At 39.4% G+C, this 17,783-nt stretch overlaps 2 protein-coding genes across 3 annotated transcripts in view; one reads left to right on the top strand and one right to left on the bottom strand.

Moving 5' to 3' along the window:
• Nucleotides 1-6,934, bottom strand: part of LOC306732778 (zinc finger protein RFP-like) — a gene marked incomplete at both ends in the record, with an annotated part of 89,760 nt that extends 82,826 nt beyond the window's left edge. Inside the window, 3 exon segments of the mRNA XM_079213941.1 lie at nt 1,978-2,669; nt 2,672-3,230; nt 6,662-6,934. Of these exon segments, the coding sequence (XP_079070067.1) occupies nt 1,978-2,669; nt 2,672-3,230; nt 6,662-6,934 (1,524 nt within the window).
• stard3nl (STARD3 N-terminal like) lies at nt 6,695-14,149 on the top strand. Of its 2 annotated transcripts, none has more exons than XM_079218789.1 (9): nt 6,695-6,866; nt 9,051-9,415; nt 10,195-10,272; nt 10,613-10,690; nt 11,220-11,273; nt 11,852-11,969; nt 12,422-12,520; nt 12,715-12,782; nt 13,367-14,149. In XM_079218789.1, the coding sequence occupies exons 2-8, from the start codon at nt 9,212-9,214 to the stop codon at nt 12,777-12,779; spliced, it is 696 nt and encodes a 231-aa protein (XP_079074915.1). In that variant the 5' UTR covers nt 6,695-6,866; nt 9,051-9,211; the 3' UTR covers nt 12,780-12,782; nt 13,367-14,149. The 2 variants fall into 2 exon arrangements, with proteins under 2 accessions (XP_079074915.1, XP_079074916.1); XM_079218790.1 differs by having other exon boundaries at nt 6,843-6,941.
• The last annotated feature ends 3,634 nt before the right edge of the window (nt 14,150-17,783 follow it).

Here is a 17,783-nt window from a genome sequence, read left to right as displayed (position 1 = left end):
CCCAGTTTATATTAAAAAAATGTAAAAACACGGCCTCTGCAATCAATGCCAATTACAATTTGGAACCGTCTAAATACCAATGAAATCCCTGCCACAACACATCATGGAGCAATGTGTACGTCTGACATTCCTTCATCCCTCAGATTGCTTTTCTGCCACGATGTCCCTGCTCTCTTTTCTAAGATGTCGTGACACTCGTCCTGCCTGCAGCCGGTGTCAAAGGACCCTGTTCTTAAGTGGCCTGAACCAACATATATACTCTCAGGTGTACAATGGCAGTATGAAATTACCATTCTGTTTTTATGAGTGTATGTGTGCGACAAACCGGGAACATGGTTGTGTGATTAGAGATGTTGTGTGTCAGTCAAACCTCTCATTGATCAATAAAAAAAACTAAATTTAAAACGCTCACTGTGGTCTTTGCGTATCATTATTTTTGTGTATTAAACATACGTGATGAGAGGGGAATAATTATAATAAGTATTGTCTCTTATACGTACATATATGATAAACTCACCTACTACATTCAGTGTTATTCCTTAATATAGGCTCATAATACATTCAGTGTTACTACTTTAATGTAATTGTATACATTCAGTGTTAATCCTTTGGCTTGACCTTTAACCTGTAAACACATTGTAATACATGCTAGCTACCACTAGGGACGCTATTTAAACATACTGTAAAAGTCAGGTTACAAGCCGCTTCTACATTCGGTGGGTGTCCCCGCTGCTGCTAGCTAACGCTGCTGCTAGCTAACGCTGCTGCTAGCTTCCCGCTGCTGCTGCTAGTTAGCGCTGCTGCTGCCCGCGTCCCTTCTACCCGAGTCGGGTGTTGAGCCGGGGTTGGTCCCGCTACCTTCGGTTGTGGTCGGGGAACTAGCAGGAGCTAGCAGGAGCGCTAGGAGGAGTGCTAGTGGCGCACTAGCAGGAGCGCTAGCTGGCTACAGCGGAGAGCTAGCGGGGACACCGACCAGAGGTAGTAGCGGCTTGTAACCCGACTTTTACGGTAGTTTGCTCACATTTGGAGAAATACTTTTTGACAGTCTATGTTGTTTGCATAAACAAAATGGGTTTGATATTGCAATGTTGGGACTGATAACAGGTGTAATACAGTCTATACATTATCTTATTTTAATTGGCCGTAAACTCCACATCCATTGAAACAAAAGGGTGGATGTGTCTCAAATGACCCCCAAAAAGTTAGAATAAAAAATATAATATTGATTGCCCGTATCTTAACTTATGTGTAAACCAGGCTTTTCTGTTGAGTGTTCGATGCTCAAGTCAGTTGTTACTCAGACCTCGTGTTCAACAACTGGTTTATTTTTGTTTATTTACAATCATGTTTACAGGTTTCTTTGGTTCATAAGTCATCTCACACATATTCACAAAACAAATCAAAGTTGGCCAAAGTGACTAATAGTTATTCAAAACACTTTTCACACCAAAAAAACATTTGCATCTATTCTATTTATTAACTTTAATAACACAATAACACATGCTGTATTCTGTAAACACTATATAAATGTAATAGGCCTCACTCTTAAATGAAGCTTTATGACAAAACTATTAATCAACATGTTTTCTGTGGTTGCACATCAGATATAATTAATTTACCGGATTTACTCAAAGTCAGACTTCAGCTTCATGTATTTGGTGTCTTTAAAGAAGGCGCTTTCTTCTGGAAGTGGAAATAAATGTCTGTGGATTTAACAAAGGTTGAAATGGATATTCTCCATATAATGTGTCAAGATGCAGAGTTTAAGAGATGAACGCGTCCCACGAATGTGTTTATATGTAACGGGATACATTTAATAAAATGTCTTAATGACGTGAAAATCAATCACCACAGCAAACAGACTCTGTATAAAATAAGATGTAAAGTTAAACTGCTTGATATTCACACAGAATATGTACAGTTATTCTCTTCAATGAATAAAATCATTACATTAAACAAAAAGAGTGATTAGTTTACTCTGACAGGAGTGATGATCAGAGGTGCAGAGTTTGTACCACCGTAATTAGGTTCAGGACTTAAGTATGGGAAGAGTTTCTTCTTGAAGCAGCAGCCAGTAAAGGAGTAGATAAGAGCTGCAGCTTCTACGTCATAGAAGGAGACCAGACCCTCCTCATAGTCCACAAACACCCCCACCTTCTGAGGCCGAGGCTTCAGGGAGAGAACAACTGAAGGGTCGTCATTAGCTTCATACTCGTTTACATTTGTCAAACTTATAGTCCAGTAACCCTTCTGAGGACTCTGTGTGATGGGTCCCTTCCTTTTGCTCAACTCTCTGGTCACTCCTAAATACCAGTCAATCTTTCCTTTAACTTGAACCTCAAAGTAAAATCTGCCTGAAGAGAAACTCTGCTTTGCTAAGACACAAGCACAAGAAGAAAATCTCTCTGGGTTGTTTGGGAAATTCTTGCTCACATCACCAGTACGTACATGTTTCCTGTCATCAGACAGGATGAGGTGAGGATGAGCTGTATCAGGATCAAGAGTCACTTCCACTGCAAACTTCTGGACCGTCTTTAGCTGAACTTCAACCAGCTTCTTCATCTTTCCACTGAGAGTCTCCTCCAGCTGAGACACAGCTCTCCTCACAGTCCCCTCAGAAGATGCTGGAGGAACTCGGACCTTTGTCCAGTCCTTGGTGGGAGGTGGATGTTTAGGGACTGGAAGCTCTGGAGAAGGTGGAGGTGGTCTTCAGAGAGGGAGAGCTTCTCCACCTCAGTGCTCCTCTTCATCAGCTCAGAGATTTCCTGTTCCAGCTCTTTGATGGAGTCTTCAGCCTGTTTCTTTGTTGCTCTCTGCTTCTCTTCTATGGTATTGATGAGCTTGTTCAGTTTTCTCTCAACAGACTCCTTCAGATCAGTGAAGACCTGAACACCTTCTGCTTTCTCTCTGTCTGCATCTTCCTCACTGAGCTCCACTATGTGTTTGACCTCCTGAATCTTCAGTCGTCTCTTCTGGATCATCTCCTGAATTTCAGCCTCTGTCTTCTCCAGCTCGACCTTCTTTCCTTCACATTCTTCTTTCAGAGGAACAACATCATGCATCTTGTGGTCTAACACAGTGCAGAGCATGCAGACACATGTCTGGTCGGTCTGACAGAACAGCTCCAGAGGTTTATCGTGCTTTGTACACATCCTGCCTTCCAGGTTCTCCACAGGCTCGATCAGCTGATGTCTCTTCAGGCGTGAAGCTGTCAGATGTATCGCATACACCTGTCAGATAACAGACCATTCAGTTTCCCGTACAGGAGAGTGCCCCCTGGCCAGTACCAGAAACTACGCCAGGTACTGAGCGAGATGGAGGAAAAGGAGATCATCAGAAAATCAACCAGTGAATACGCTTCACCATTGGTGCTTGTGTGGAAGAAAAACGGAGATCTCCGCATCTGTACAGATTTTCGCTGGTTAAATAAAAGGACACTGAAGGATGCTCATCCTCTTCCCCACCAGGCAGATGGTTTGGCAGCGCTGGGGGAGAACTGCCTTTTCAGCACAATGGATCTGACCTCTGGGTTTTACAATATGCCACTCCACAAGGACGACAGGAAGTACTCTGCCTTCACTACTCCCATGGGCCTGTATGAGTACAACCGTCTGCCACAGGGCCTCTGCAACAGTCCTGGGAGCTTTATGCGCATGATGACAAGTATTTTCGGCGACCAAAACTATTTGAGTCTCTTATGCTACGCCTGATGGCGTGACTCCGTCCCCGAAGCGCATACGGCCCTTCTTAGGGATGGTAAATTACTATCAACACTTACCCGGTTACTCTGCAATGGCCAAGCCGCTGTTTGACCTGTTAGAGGAGTGGTCAAGTAGGTGATGTATGTGCTCAGGAAAATGCAGGTATAAATGCAGGGCCGCGTATGCAAATTTACAGGTAAAAGATAATAAAGGGGTTTTTTGCTTTTTTGTTGTTTGACAAACCTAATTTTGTATTTGTGTTTAATGTTAATATATTGAAATGATTAAAAAATGTGAGTCAAAAATAAATGAAAGCACTTTTTGCATTGTGTTTTATCTGTCCTGGTGAAAAACCCCATGTTAGCAGATTTAGTGGAGGAACTGAAGAAGACTGGACTCCAAGCTGCTGCTGCTGATCACTGCTATGCTGGACCTGAAGATGTGGCCTGTGATGTCTGCACTGGGAGGAGACTGAAAGCCATCAAGTCCTGTCTGGTGTGTCTGGTCTCTTATTGTGAGAAACACCTTCAGCGTCATTTTTATGTACCTCCATTAAAGAAACACAAGCTGGTGGACCCGTCCAACAAGCTCCAGGAGAACATCTGCTCTCGTCAGGGTGAGGTAATGAAGATGTTCTGCCGTACTGATCAGCGGTGTATCTGTTATCTCTGCTTAATGGATGAACATAAAGGCCATGACACAGTCTCAGCTGCAGCAGAAAGGACTCAGAGGCAGAAAGAGCTGGAGGGGAGTCGACTAAACATCCAGCAGAGAATCCAGGACAGAGAGAAGGACGTGAAGCTGCTCCATCAGGAGGTGGAGGCCGTCAATCTCTCAGCTGATAAAACAGTGGAGGACAGTGAGAAGATCTTCACTGAGCTGATTCAATGCAGTTTATTTCATATAGCCCAACATCACAAATACAAGTTTGCCTCGGAGGGCTTTACAATCTGTACACATGACATCCCTGTCCCGGGACCTCACATCGGATCAGGAATAACTCCCCCAATAAAGATAGTGTAGTGTTTTTTAAGTTTAGTTTGTCACATTTGGACTTGCACATCTATGTAAAATAAGTTGTTTATGCGTACATTACAATGCATAAAATATGATAATTAACAAGGGATATTATGAGGGATTTGTAATTGTATGCATATGAAGGTCACTTTATTACTGTGTAATGATGTCCATGTGTACATTGCAATGCTTAAAATGGATTATTGTTTATCAGGTCACAGAGTCACTAGTTTGCTGAGGATCACCTGGTCTCTGTACTGGAGAGTGCAGACGTCATTTACACACAGACAGTGGTTGAGGGTTTTACAAAGGAGCATTTGGTCTTAAGGAACAAAGAGAATGGACCACCTGTGGTTCGTCCTGTGGTTTATGACACAAGATAAGGAACTGGAGAGGGATTTGAGTTGCATGTCAGCCAGCCGAGGTGAAAGGTTTCTGTGAAAGGTTGACTGAAAGCTGTAGTCTCATCAGTTGTAACATATAGAACTGAATAACAATTCCTTTTAGGTAAAATATTTTGTTAGTAAACACAGGAGGGCGGAGTGAGGACTTCAGAAAGAGAGACAACGCCCCTGTGGGACTTTTAGCCAATCGCATGCCGTAGAACTAACCAATGAATGGCCTTAAGCTCTGTGAATGAGACCTATAACTAACCAATGAGTGGCCTTAAGCTCTGTGAATGAGACCTATAACTAACACGTGAGCAAGAAGAGCGGCCCTTTTAAATCCCCACGTGACTGGACAAGACCTGCGGTCTGGAGTTCGTTGAGGAAGGAGGGGCCCCGATCGGGTTTGCATAAGATGTTCTGTCATCATTCTTTTATTAAATAATTATTAGTATAACTCTTTTTGGACTCCGGACCTTATTCCCCACACCACCTCCCAGGATCTTGAACATTATATTCTTCAATAGTAAAAACAGGGGAATAGAAAAAGGGGAAGAAACCTGAGGGAGAACAACAGAGGAGGATCCCTCTCCCCGGATGGACAGAAGCAATAGATGTCATGTGGCCAAAATGAATAACGCAACAGAGTTACAGCACATCCAGCTGATCCGTCTCCTGGAGAAAAGAAGCTCTGATGTGAAGCAGCAGGTCAGATCCTTTAGGCAGCGCTCTTTCCTGTGTCTGTGTAGCCATGGAGGCTCTCACTGCTCGTGATGACGTGTGTTTACCTGAACTGACATTTAAACTTCTCTGAGCTCTAAATGCACTGGCGGCCGGCCAATAGAGGGCCATGGGGCCTGGCCCCACCCACATTGAGCCACCCAAAGAAAAAAACAAAAAAAAAAAATGGAATATACCCAGTTATATTTGTAAAATTGGATATCTGCGCAAGATATATCCTTTTCCTGCTTGTCCTCTCCGCCCGTTCACCTCTCAGCTGCCCCGTGCGGGTCTAATAAGCAGTTTAGCCAATCGCTGGTTTAAGATATAAATGAGTGTCATGCAATTTATCCAATCAGCGCCCTAAAAAAGACTCCAGGGTGCACGTTCTCGTCTTTCGTTCTTGTCAGGGCGAGTCTCTCAAGGCGCCATTTTAACAACATGACAATGGCGAGTTCAAGCACTGCTCTTCAAAGAAGAGGACCAAACGCTAACTCCAGAAAATCTCCCCTCCAACACCCGTTTGAGAGAAGAACTTTGGCGGAGAAACTAAGGGAGTAAGGGACATTTTAAACATATTTTATGTTTCATTTTGTATTTTATATATTCTTTATATTTTATATGTTTTTATATTTTTTGTATTTTATTTTATATATTTTATATTTTACACATTTTACATATATTTTATATTTTATATTTGTATATCTATGTTGACCGCCAGGGGGACCCGGAAGCCGTTGCTCCACCGTATATGCACTTCATATCCCAGAGTCCTTCGCGACCGGTGTTTCCGTCCGGTCCTCCCGGTCCCCCTCTCTTCATATTCCGGCTGCCAACATCCGGCCCGAGCTCCCAGAAGGAAACGGACGACTCGCCTGCTGCGTTGAGGTTGAAGCCCGCAGACTGAACCCGCTCAGCAGCGACTCGAACCCCGAGGAGGAGCGACTCTGACCAGCGAGACGACACGACACGAGACGAGACGACACGAGACGACCGCGTGGGGCTCTGCGAGCTGGTGGTGACGTCACGCGCTGAGCCGCTGGTAAACTGCTCTGCTACATTGTGGCGTCTGACAGCTGATCGGTTCTGTTGTCGGACACATTCCTCCATGTCGTGGGTCAGTGTTTGTGATTGTCGTCTCCAATGTGTGTTCATGAACCCACAGTGTGTTGTTGTTGTTGTTGTTGTTGTTGTTGTTGTTGTTGTTGGCCTTCTCTCTGCCTCGGGCACTTCCAGGCGTTTCCAATCAGAAATGTCAAGTGCTGACGTAATTTATATAATGTCTCGCTCACCCTCGGAGACATTAAGCAGTAAGTACATTTACACAAGTACTATATCGAATATCGAGGTACTTTATGCTTTATTCGAGTATTTCCATGTTATGCCAATACATTCTGCTCACCTTCCTTTTCAGAGGTAAGTATTATTTATATTGTCATATTGTGGACACTAAGTATAATTCACCTGATAAATGATGATATGTTATTATTATTATTATTATTATTATTATTATAGGTTAGTAATCAGCTACAACATGTAAGTGGTGAATACATTAATGCATACTTCTATTTTATGAGTACTTTTACTTCTGGTATTCTATTTAAATGCTTTTGTATTTTTACTCGAGTATGATTTTGACTGCATGTTTTAGTTTTTACTCGTAACAGAGTAGTTTTAAACTCTAGTATCACTTGAGTAAAACATCTGAATACTTCTTAGCAAGCAGAGGAGGGTCAGTCAATAATAAATAATGTTTTTCTATTATTGACACATAACCGGAAAAGAAACTAACTCGTCTGCACTCAAGATTTAAAACGATGACATGTAGAACAATATGTTGTTGATGAAATCTCACAATCTCATAAGCTTCAGTCTCGGCGGCTGTGTGTTCTTCACACATGATGATGTGTTCAAGGCCCATCGCAAAGACAAAAATCTGACAAGAATGTGTGTTTTTTTTATTTTGGAGACCAAACGAGAGCTAAAAGGAGTAGAAAACAAGCGATCGATGCTCTACTACTACTACCTCTACTACTACTACTACTACTACCTCTACAACTACTACCTTTATTACTACTACTACTACTACCTGTAGTACTACTACCTCAGTGATGTTTATTTGGGCATTTCTGTCCTACAATCATCCGAGTTGATCTTGAGCTTCAAGGCGTTTCCTCGTCCCCACTCTGAACTGGGAAGACTGGTTTTCTGGTGCCGTGAACGAGCTGCTCGAAGCGAGAGACGCTTATTCTCTATTATATATTATAATATCCATTATTAGATTTGTTTGAGTGGACTTTACTTACGCTCTTGTTGTCCTTGCAGCTGTATAAGTATCTTCTCTTGCGTGACATTTACGGAATAAATGAACGTAAATTTAAAAAATATATAATTCTGCCATAGAAATACTTACGGAAGCCCATCCAGTAAAATAACTAAATTAAATGTAGCTGTGACGATACAAATAAAAAAGTTTTTTTCTTCTTCTAATTTCTTCCTGTTGTATGCGCTGTATTGTGTATGGAAGATAATAAAACATTAAAAAACGAAGCTAGAAAAAAATAAACAGCGGCACTAAGCGCATGCACACTTTTTATCTCATAATTATGACTTGCATGGGAATATTTTTATTACCACAGCTACATTTTCATTAAATGTCTTTCTTTTACTGCGGTAATGAGCTTCCATAATACTTCCCTAAAACCCAAACCAGTCAAATCAAGTTTAACATGAAGTTCAAGTCATTTTATAATCATGAAAACAGGAAGCTGGAGGAGTCGTACTTTCGTTAAAGGTCACGTCAGCTTTCGCTTTCTTCAACACTCTTTCAAACGTTACGTGACTTCCTGTTTTCTCCGTGGTGACTCCTCGGGATCATGTACTGGATGCTGAGCTTTTGACCGGTTCTGCGATGGATTTAAGGTCAAAGCAATGCTCAAACGGATCCGTTCAGTTACTGATCGATGCCACTTTAACAACATGAGACTCCTGAGGTCGGCTGCTCCAGAGGCTCGTCCTGCCGCTGGTCCTTCAGTTGAGTGCAGAAGAGCAGTTAGTTCCTGAAACCACAACGTCACAATGTTTTATGGTCGAAAAGGTCACTCTGATCAAGGTTGGGTTCTAGTCCGATAACGGGGACGTATCCGGCTCCAAATGTTTCACTTTCTTCAGTGTTCAGTGATTGAATCTTCATTTTGCACCTCTTGTCCCCGCCCCTTTCCTGCAGATGCAGTGATGTCATCGACCTCCACAGAGCGAGTCCCCATCCACTAAACCGCCCCGCACCGATGACCCGCCTCCTCTGACGCCACCTCCTGTTGACCGGCGGGGCGGGGCTGGCCCGGCTCAGGGTGCTGGTGGTGCTGGTGGTGTTGGCGGTGGCCAGAAATGGACAGCCGATGCAGCAGCAGCGCCGACTCCCGGCTGACCGGCAGGGGGCGGAGCTCCGTCAACGGCACGCCCCTCTACGCCAGGGTGGAGTCGTGCGAAGCCGGGGAGAAGAAGTGCATCTCGGACGTGAGGAGGACCTTCTGCCTCTTCGTCACCTTTGACTTCCTGTTCATCACCTTGCTCTGGATCATAGAGCTCAATGTAAGACGCTGTCCCCCGTTACCCGCGTTACTCAGACATCACCATGGCTGCTCACGCGGTAGCAAAGGTTTTTGTTTGTATGTATTTCATATATATATATATATATATATATATATGTATATGAAACTGGAGCGTTCTGGGAATGTGTGCCGCAGTAAAAATCACTTCCTCCTTCAGGGCTTTTTTATTTATATATATATATATATATATATATATATATATATATATATATATATATAAATAAAAAAGCCTCATTATAATATAACCACTTTTGTAAAAAAAAAAAAAAATGTCCGCCGAAATCAATAGAATTTAAAGTTCCCCGTTGCAGCTTTAATCAGTAAAAAAGAAGGTTGTTAATTCTCGTCCATCCGGTAGAACAAAGTAGAGCAAAGTATTCCCCTCGGTTCCCTCCTGTGTGTACTTCTACCTCTCCTGTGTGTACTTCTACCTCTCCTGTGTGTACTTCTACACCATCAACGCTGTCTTTCAGTGAGTCATGAGGATTAAACTCGAAGATAAACTTATCGCAGCTCATTGCTGGGCGGGGAAGTTCCACAGCAAAACAAAAACACTTTAATAAAACAAGCTTCCTGCCCGCCGCTTCATTCCTTTCATACCGATGATCGCAGCTGAATGAGCTCGATCAGTCGGGCGAGGCCTTTAGTAGTATATGTATGTATGTATGTATGTATGTATGTATATATATATATATATATATGTGTGTATATATATATATATATATATATATTAGTGTTTTCACCAGTTGTGTGTTGCAGGTGAACGGCGGCATCCAGCAGCAGCTGGATAAAGAAGTCCTGCACTACAACTACCGCGCCTCCTTCTTCGATATTTTTGTAAGTTCTCGCTTTTTCCTGCACATTTTTGTCTGATTTTAATTTACAGGCGAGAGGAAAAAAAACAAATAAGCCAATAAATGATTGTAATGTTTATACACAAATAAAATGAATACATCGATGTAAACTTGATGAACAAATCTCTTTCATCTCCAGATATGTTTCATGAATGTCTAATACATTCACATTAATATATTAAGCTACGTTATGCTCCTATGGTTTCCCTCTTTTCTTCGTTCTCCATTTCTCTGATGCTATTTGTCCTCTCTCTCTCTCTCTCTCTCTCTCTCTCTCTCTCTCTCTCTCTCTCTCTCTCTCTCTCTCTCTCCCCTCCCCCCAGCTCCTGGCGGTCTTCAGGTTCTCCTTCCTCATCCTGGCCTACGCTGTCTGTAAACTGCGTCACTGGTGGGCCATCGCAGTGAGTTTTCAACAGACTGCAGTGTTTCTTTGTGCCAGCAGAGGGCGCTGCCGGGGGAGAGTCATACCTTCTATGAGCTTTAATCAGTCCTTTTAGTTTGTTGTTGTTGTTTCCCTGGATGTACATGACCAGGATGTCCTTTTCATTCTGTGTATCGGGTCTTATCTCTGCCACTGATTGAGATGGAATATACTTTATCATCGTCATGGGCCTTTCATTCATTCATCCATTCATATCGAAATGCATTTAAGCTAATGTTCAGATATGACAATGGTAATAACTTTATTTATGTCTAGTTACTACAATATTTACAAATGCATAAAACTAAGAAATACCATATACAAGTGGATTTTAATTATTAAATATGATTCAAAATAAAATGGTAACCAATGAGGATTAAACATTTAAACAACCCTCTAAAAACATTAGAACTTGAATATTACACATGAATATTACACTAGAATATGTACCAGTTCATCTGTAACTAGTGGATTAATTGTAGAGTAATCTGTGTTTCCTCTGTTCTCAGATCACGACTGCAGTCAGCTGTGCTTTCTTGATCATTAAAGTCATTTTATCAAAGGTAGGAGTCACATGATCGATTCCAATCAATCAATATGTTTCTGATCAGTCGAGTTCTCTTTGTTTCCCCGTAAAACATTGGGAAACTAGAACGGCGTTACTTTCTATGTTGTTTTTTACATATTTATAATTTCTTTGTCTTTGAATTAGATTCAATTATTGTCATAGTACATCCATACATGAAATGTATTCTCTGCATTTGACCCATCCTTAGTATTAAGGAGCAGTGGGCCAGTAAACAAAATGAATGGGAATTTTAATTTGGTTTCTCACTATTGTCATCTCTCTCATTTATATTGTTGTTATATGAATCTATTATTATTTTATAACAATATGAAAGTATTAATAATTATAATTTATGCTCATTTTTAGTCCAGTTTGTAAACCTGCTTGTTTCAAATACTTATATTTGTTTTGTTTTTAACTCAAACTCAGAACATCAAAATTATCATTTATGTGTATTATGTTATTGATTTATTTGTTTAGTTACGACAGTGATTCGACTGAAAACTAAAGTGTGTGTGTGTGTGTGTGTGTGTGTGTGTGTGTGTGTGTGTGTGTGTGTGTGTGTGTGTGTAGCTGCTGTCTCAGGGAGCTTTCGGGTACCTGCTCCCCATCATCTCCTTCGTGTTGGCCTGGATAGAAACGTGGCTGCTGGACTTCAAGGTTCTGCCTCAGGAGGCCGAGGACGAGAACAGTGAGTACTTCTGTCCTGCTAGTATCCAGGAGAAGTATTTCAATTATTATTTACCTCAACAATAAGTACCAATACTATAAAAGAACTATAAAGTAGCAGAAAAGTGAAGTATTAGTACCCAAAAAGTACTACTTGAGATGGAAGGAGACATATTAATATACACAAGGTGACGTGGTGGTTTTTCTTCCATATTTCAAGCTGTTTTCACCACTGAATCCTTATAACACATATTTTAGACCACTAAAAAAAAAAAAAATTAATCAGCGAGTAGTTAGTGACAGTGTGGGCTCCACCATTGAGGCAGTAGCAGCAGGGGGCGGGGCTTAGCCAAGGATCAATTACTGCTGTGACTACTATTCCCTTTTTATTTTTCTTCTACAAGTCAGAGATTATTATTCTTTGCCACCATTTAAAGCGACGGTGTTCAGTCTCTCCGGTCTCGTGCGTTTCAGGATATCAGTGCATCGTCGACGCCGCCGAGCGAGCGCCGCTCATGTGTGCGGGTCCTCTGTCCGACGGACAGTTCTACTCGCCTCCGGAGTCCGTGGCAGGTCTGTGGACTGCTTCTCTCTCGCTAACCCACTTTTTAAAGGCGATGCTTTTATTGCCTCCGTCCAGGTTGTCGGATATGAGATTTGATATGAGAACCATGATGAATGAATGACGAGGAGAAACCGAATGATATGAGAGACCAACCAAAAAAAAAAAAAAATTCCCACCAATTTTGTTTCTGTCTCTTGTTCAGACTCCGATGAGGAACTGGATGATAAACACGATCCGGAAATAGGGCTCATTCAGCAGGTGATGTAACAGGTTGGTGACGCGTCTTCCTTTTTCTTTGGATGGCGTTCAGTCATGAACAATGGAAGCCAATATACGTCTGTAAAAGAACATTTAAATGTAGCTGTGATAATCAAAATATCCCCATGGTAAGTCATAATTATGAGATAGAAAGTCGAAATTCTGAAATAGTAAGTGTACATTTTTTTTGTGTGGAAGAAAAAAAAGAGCTAAAAATTATTATATATATATATATATATATATATATATATATATATATATATATATATATATATATATATATATATATATATACTAAAAAATATTTAAAAATTAAAAAATTAATTAATTATTTAAAAAATAAAAATTATTTATATATATATATATATATATATATATATATATATATATATATATATATATATATATATATATATATAAATAATTTTTAGCTCTTTTTTTTCTTCCACACATAAATAAATAGACAAAGCTAAAAAAAACGAGAATACAAATATGTTTTATTATGACATCTACTTTTTTTCTTTTACTGCGGAAATGAGCTTCCATACTTCCTCATTATGATCTTTTCTGATCTATTTTTTCTTTTTTCTGCTCAGGAGCTCCACTTCTGATGTTGTTTCCCTTCTGCTCCTATTGTGCTACTGAGGGGGAAGTTCTGCCTTACACATTCTGCCAAAAAGAAGTCTTTGTTGTATATTCATTCATCGCCACGAATGCATCCACCGTTTCTGACATCAGCCTTCCTGCAGCATGCGCACCCGGAACTGGAAACGGTGCCGCTTTAAAAGCAACTTCCGTACCACGACCTGTTGACGTTCTGGGTTCATTTTCTTTTTTCTTTTTTCTCTGACGCAAAATGATCCACTGAGAATAATTTGATTCGCTGTATTTCAGTGCAAAGTGTTTTTAAACAACAAAAACGTTTATTTTTGTCTTTTCCTGACGGAGTTAATGTCTTCTGTTCACAGTGTTATGTCGACTTTTGATTTGCTGATGATTGTTTCACACGCTTTGGTTTAAAGTCACTGTAAAGGAATGGAGGAAAGCATGTTTTTTCTTGTTGTTCGGCCAGTATTGCGCTCATGGACGACGCTCGTAACGTTTCAAACTAAAATGCTGTTTATAGTAACTGAGAAACACGTTTTTGACGGCTTAAGAAGCGGCGTGCGCGAAAATCAAGACTAAGAATATCTGCTGCCTTGAAAAGAGCAAAGTAGTAGCGATGGCACGCTGCTCCCTAAAAAGCTGCTGCCGGAGCTCCGTACGAGTTAAAATCAAATTCATGTGCGTATATCTTCATGCATGCCTTGTAAGACGAGTGGTTTTGTTTTTATGAGAAAGCTTTGTCTAAAATCGAATCATTAAAATATGAAATCTTGTGTGGTTGCTGTTTTGTTTTCTTTCATGTTTTGTGTAAAAGTGCTAATGCAGAAATATTAATACCAGAATAATACATGATATTACTGCATCATGAGTATTGATACTATAACTTTTTTCAACATATTATGTTGGGACTTTTTGAAATTCTACACTTGATTTTCTGACTTTTTTCATCATAACATACGATGAGATTTTATTACATTTTAGGCCTATGACGACATTATATGACTCGTACTCAAACAACACTAACTTTTTAGAAAGAATACATACAATTTGAGCTTTTATACCTTTTTCAAGCTTGAACTTTTTTTCAACTTACTAACTTTACCTTTTAATGACTTTTAGACATACTAGGACATTTTATCACTTTTTAAACATACTCTAAACTTTGTGTGATTGTTTAAACAGCCTACACTATAATTATTTTTAGAAATTATATACTGTGACTTTTTAATACATTTTTTAAAGCTACTGTGCTATGACTTTATGACTCTTAGGCGCAGATTTATTACAATAACTTGTGTAAACCTAATATATTGTGACCTTTTTCCTGACCTTTTAATGACATACAATACTATGTTTACTGGAGGAAAATGTCATAGTCTGACATTTTATGACATTTCCCAACATGAGTTTTTTTTTTAAATTACTAAAAATATTTGTGACGAACTTGTCTTTAATGACATTCATCATCATTGCATGACATACCAATATATTACATTTACAATATATACATTTTTTCACACTATTTTTGTGCATAATAGATTTTTAGTAACACATTATACTAAGATCTTTTATTTTTTTATTCATTTTCATGACATTTCTCTCCGTACTTTCTTACACACTGACCTTTAGAACGCATGTTTGGAAGTTGATGACTTGACATTGTGCACATCCTCTCTCCAGATTATTTTCCCCCTGATGCACTTTATTTTGTATTTATTTTTTAAATGACTACACTGTTTTGTTTTTGTTTGGTCTCTCTTGTTTATTTTGGCTCCAACAGCCGTCATTTTGCAACCTTGCGTTGCATGATGACTAAATATGAATATGCATTGTTTATGTATCTTTAGAACGTATGACATCGTACTATTCATTATGTTTTCTATTCAATCTTAATGGCATGAACTAATATGATGTACTATAATCATATTTATTTTTCACACACATGTAATTGCATTATATATACTAGGACATTTCTATGGCATCTATGATATGTTTATGAAATACAATATTAATACTTTTTATGACTTTTAAAACATTCTTTGTGACATCTGTATCACACGACAATATGACGTGACGTGTCCGGAGAATCAAACTCACAAACCAGCAGTTTCTGTAATAGCGTTTTATTATTTTTTCACATTTTTCATTGACAGAAGTCAAGTGCCCGAGCCGTTTGTAAACAAGCGTGTCCACAAATCTACATGTTGCCCGTCATCAGTGTCAAACACACCTCCGTCCTTTTCAAATAAATACAATACTGATTTTTTTTTTCTTTTTTTAAAGAAAAGAAGTCAAACTGAGAATATTCTATAACCTACATCTGCCTGAAGAAGCTCACACGGATCATACAGAGAATTGGTCTGAGGCCACGTTACTACATGGGGGAGGAGGGATTAAAACAACTACAGACGCTGACGAATGTCAGTGAACACGAGGATGAAATACTCAAGACCACCTGCATGACGGATCTTAGTTTGTGAGCCTTTTCTTTGGGTCTTAAACCACAATGAATGTCCAAATTATCTCTTTTTTTCAGCTTAAATGTTGCACAAAAAATGTCTGAGCTCCCAAATGTGAAGTCAGACCATTACTGCTGCAGGTCTACTGAAAGAAAAATACGTGTTTGTTCTGAAGCTCACCAATGGACACATTGTGTATTAATACTGTAAAACAACCGAGACACAAACGGAAATGTAAACTTGACAAGACATTTTTGATGTTGTTGGTCGACGCCCACTGAGTTGGGCCTCATGCCCGTTTTCACACCACTAAACGAGGCCATGGACCAAGCCTTAAAGGGTCAATATCATATTCTATATTCGCCTTATTGTCCACAAATCCAATTAAAAGACAAAAAAACATCCATTAACGCATCTCCTCCTAATATATATGCTTCCCTTGTGCCATAGAACTCCATTAAAACACAGCAGTGAGGCTCACTGCAGCCGTTTAAGGAAACTACTGAGCCTTTTCATTGTTTTAACTAAATGTGTGACTTTGTAAAGCTTTATGTCTTCATTGGAACCCACTGAGACGGACTAAACATTGCTGCTTTTTGGTCTTTGTGGGGATTTGTAGATAATAAGAAACACATAAAACCAGATCAAGTATTTTCCAACAGAACTATTTTCAACAAACGGAAAGAAGTGAGCTCATTTAAATGGTTGTTCTCACTTTACGTGAAACTTAAATGTCGGGTTGCGTGTTTCTAGTCTACTGTGTTGATACCGATACCATGCGCCGTGTTTTCCACTCCACTGCTTTTTTTTGGGAGGATCACCTCTTTCATATATTTAAAAATGCTTCTTAGTGTCGATCACTTTTCTTTTCAACTAAGAGACTTTGTTATTTCACGTTCTATGAGAGGCCACCAAAAAAAAAAACTAAGACAGAAGCTTTAATCTTTCGACATGGCGCACATTTATTACTGAATTAAACGTTTTTTTTTATTGGGAAACCTTAAAAAATACAAAAAATCATTAGCTCCAGTTGGCTTTTTTTTTCTTTAAATTACATTTGAAATTTCTGAACAGTTTAACGTTGAAAAAACTTAAGAAACCTGTGAAACATTTAATCACAGGATTTTCTTTTTTTATTTAGCTTGTGATTGTACACGAAAATAATACGCAACAGAATTTAAAATGAATATATTGTTTATATTAGATATAATTATACAATAATAATATTATATATAATAATATATATTATTATTATTAGATATTATATTTTTTGTAGTTTGGGATTGTTGGTTGAGACAAAACCAAACGGTCAGCTCAGATTAATCAACAAACAAGTGTGGAGACATTAATCACTGAGAGGTTTGGCACATTTTACATTAAAAACATGTCTATATCCGGTGTGGGTGCCATTGCCTGTTCTTGGTTAGTGCTATTAAGCATTTATGAGCATTGTTTATTAATGTGTTTGCCACTCCTTTATATCTATATTGCTTAATGCCCAACAGCGGGTTCCAGTAGTGATGACCGGCTCATGTTTTCCAGATCTGAAACAATTTGTTTATTAATCAACTGGCAAAAACTCACGAGTTCCAACATTCATGCTGGTTTTTATCTTCTATGATTGCAAACTAAAGATTTTAGGGGTTTGCAATAAAAGGACGTCAACTTGAGCTTTGGGATGCTGCAACAGGCTTCTTCTTTTTATTTCTTTACATTTTATACTCTAAACTATTAACTATGACACCAGGAAATAATCAGCACATTGATTGATCCCAAAGTAAACATCTATTCAAAAGTCTCAAATGTAAAAAAATACTGATTGTCTGAGACACAAGGGGACTGGTTTCCCCCGTTAACACCATTTTGGTGCTTGTTGTTGTTTTTATCGTCTCTCTCTCTCGTCCTGGTCTACATGGTCGTTGGTTTGTGGCAAGTTCTTAATAATAAG

Source organism: Taurulus bubalis, assembly GCF_910589615.1.
Source record: "Taurulus bubalis genome assembly, chromosome: 1".
In the NCBI taxonomy this organism is placed as follows: domain Eukaryota; kingdom Metazoa; phylum Chordata; class Actinopteri; order Perciformes; family Cottidae; genus Taurulus; species Taurulus bubalis.
This window is presented reverse-complemented; position numbering and strand designations above follow the sequence as displayed.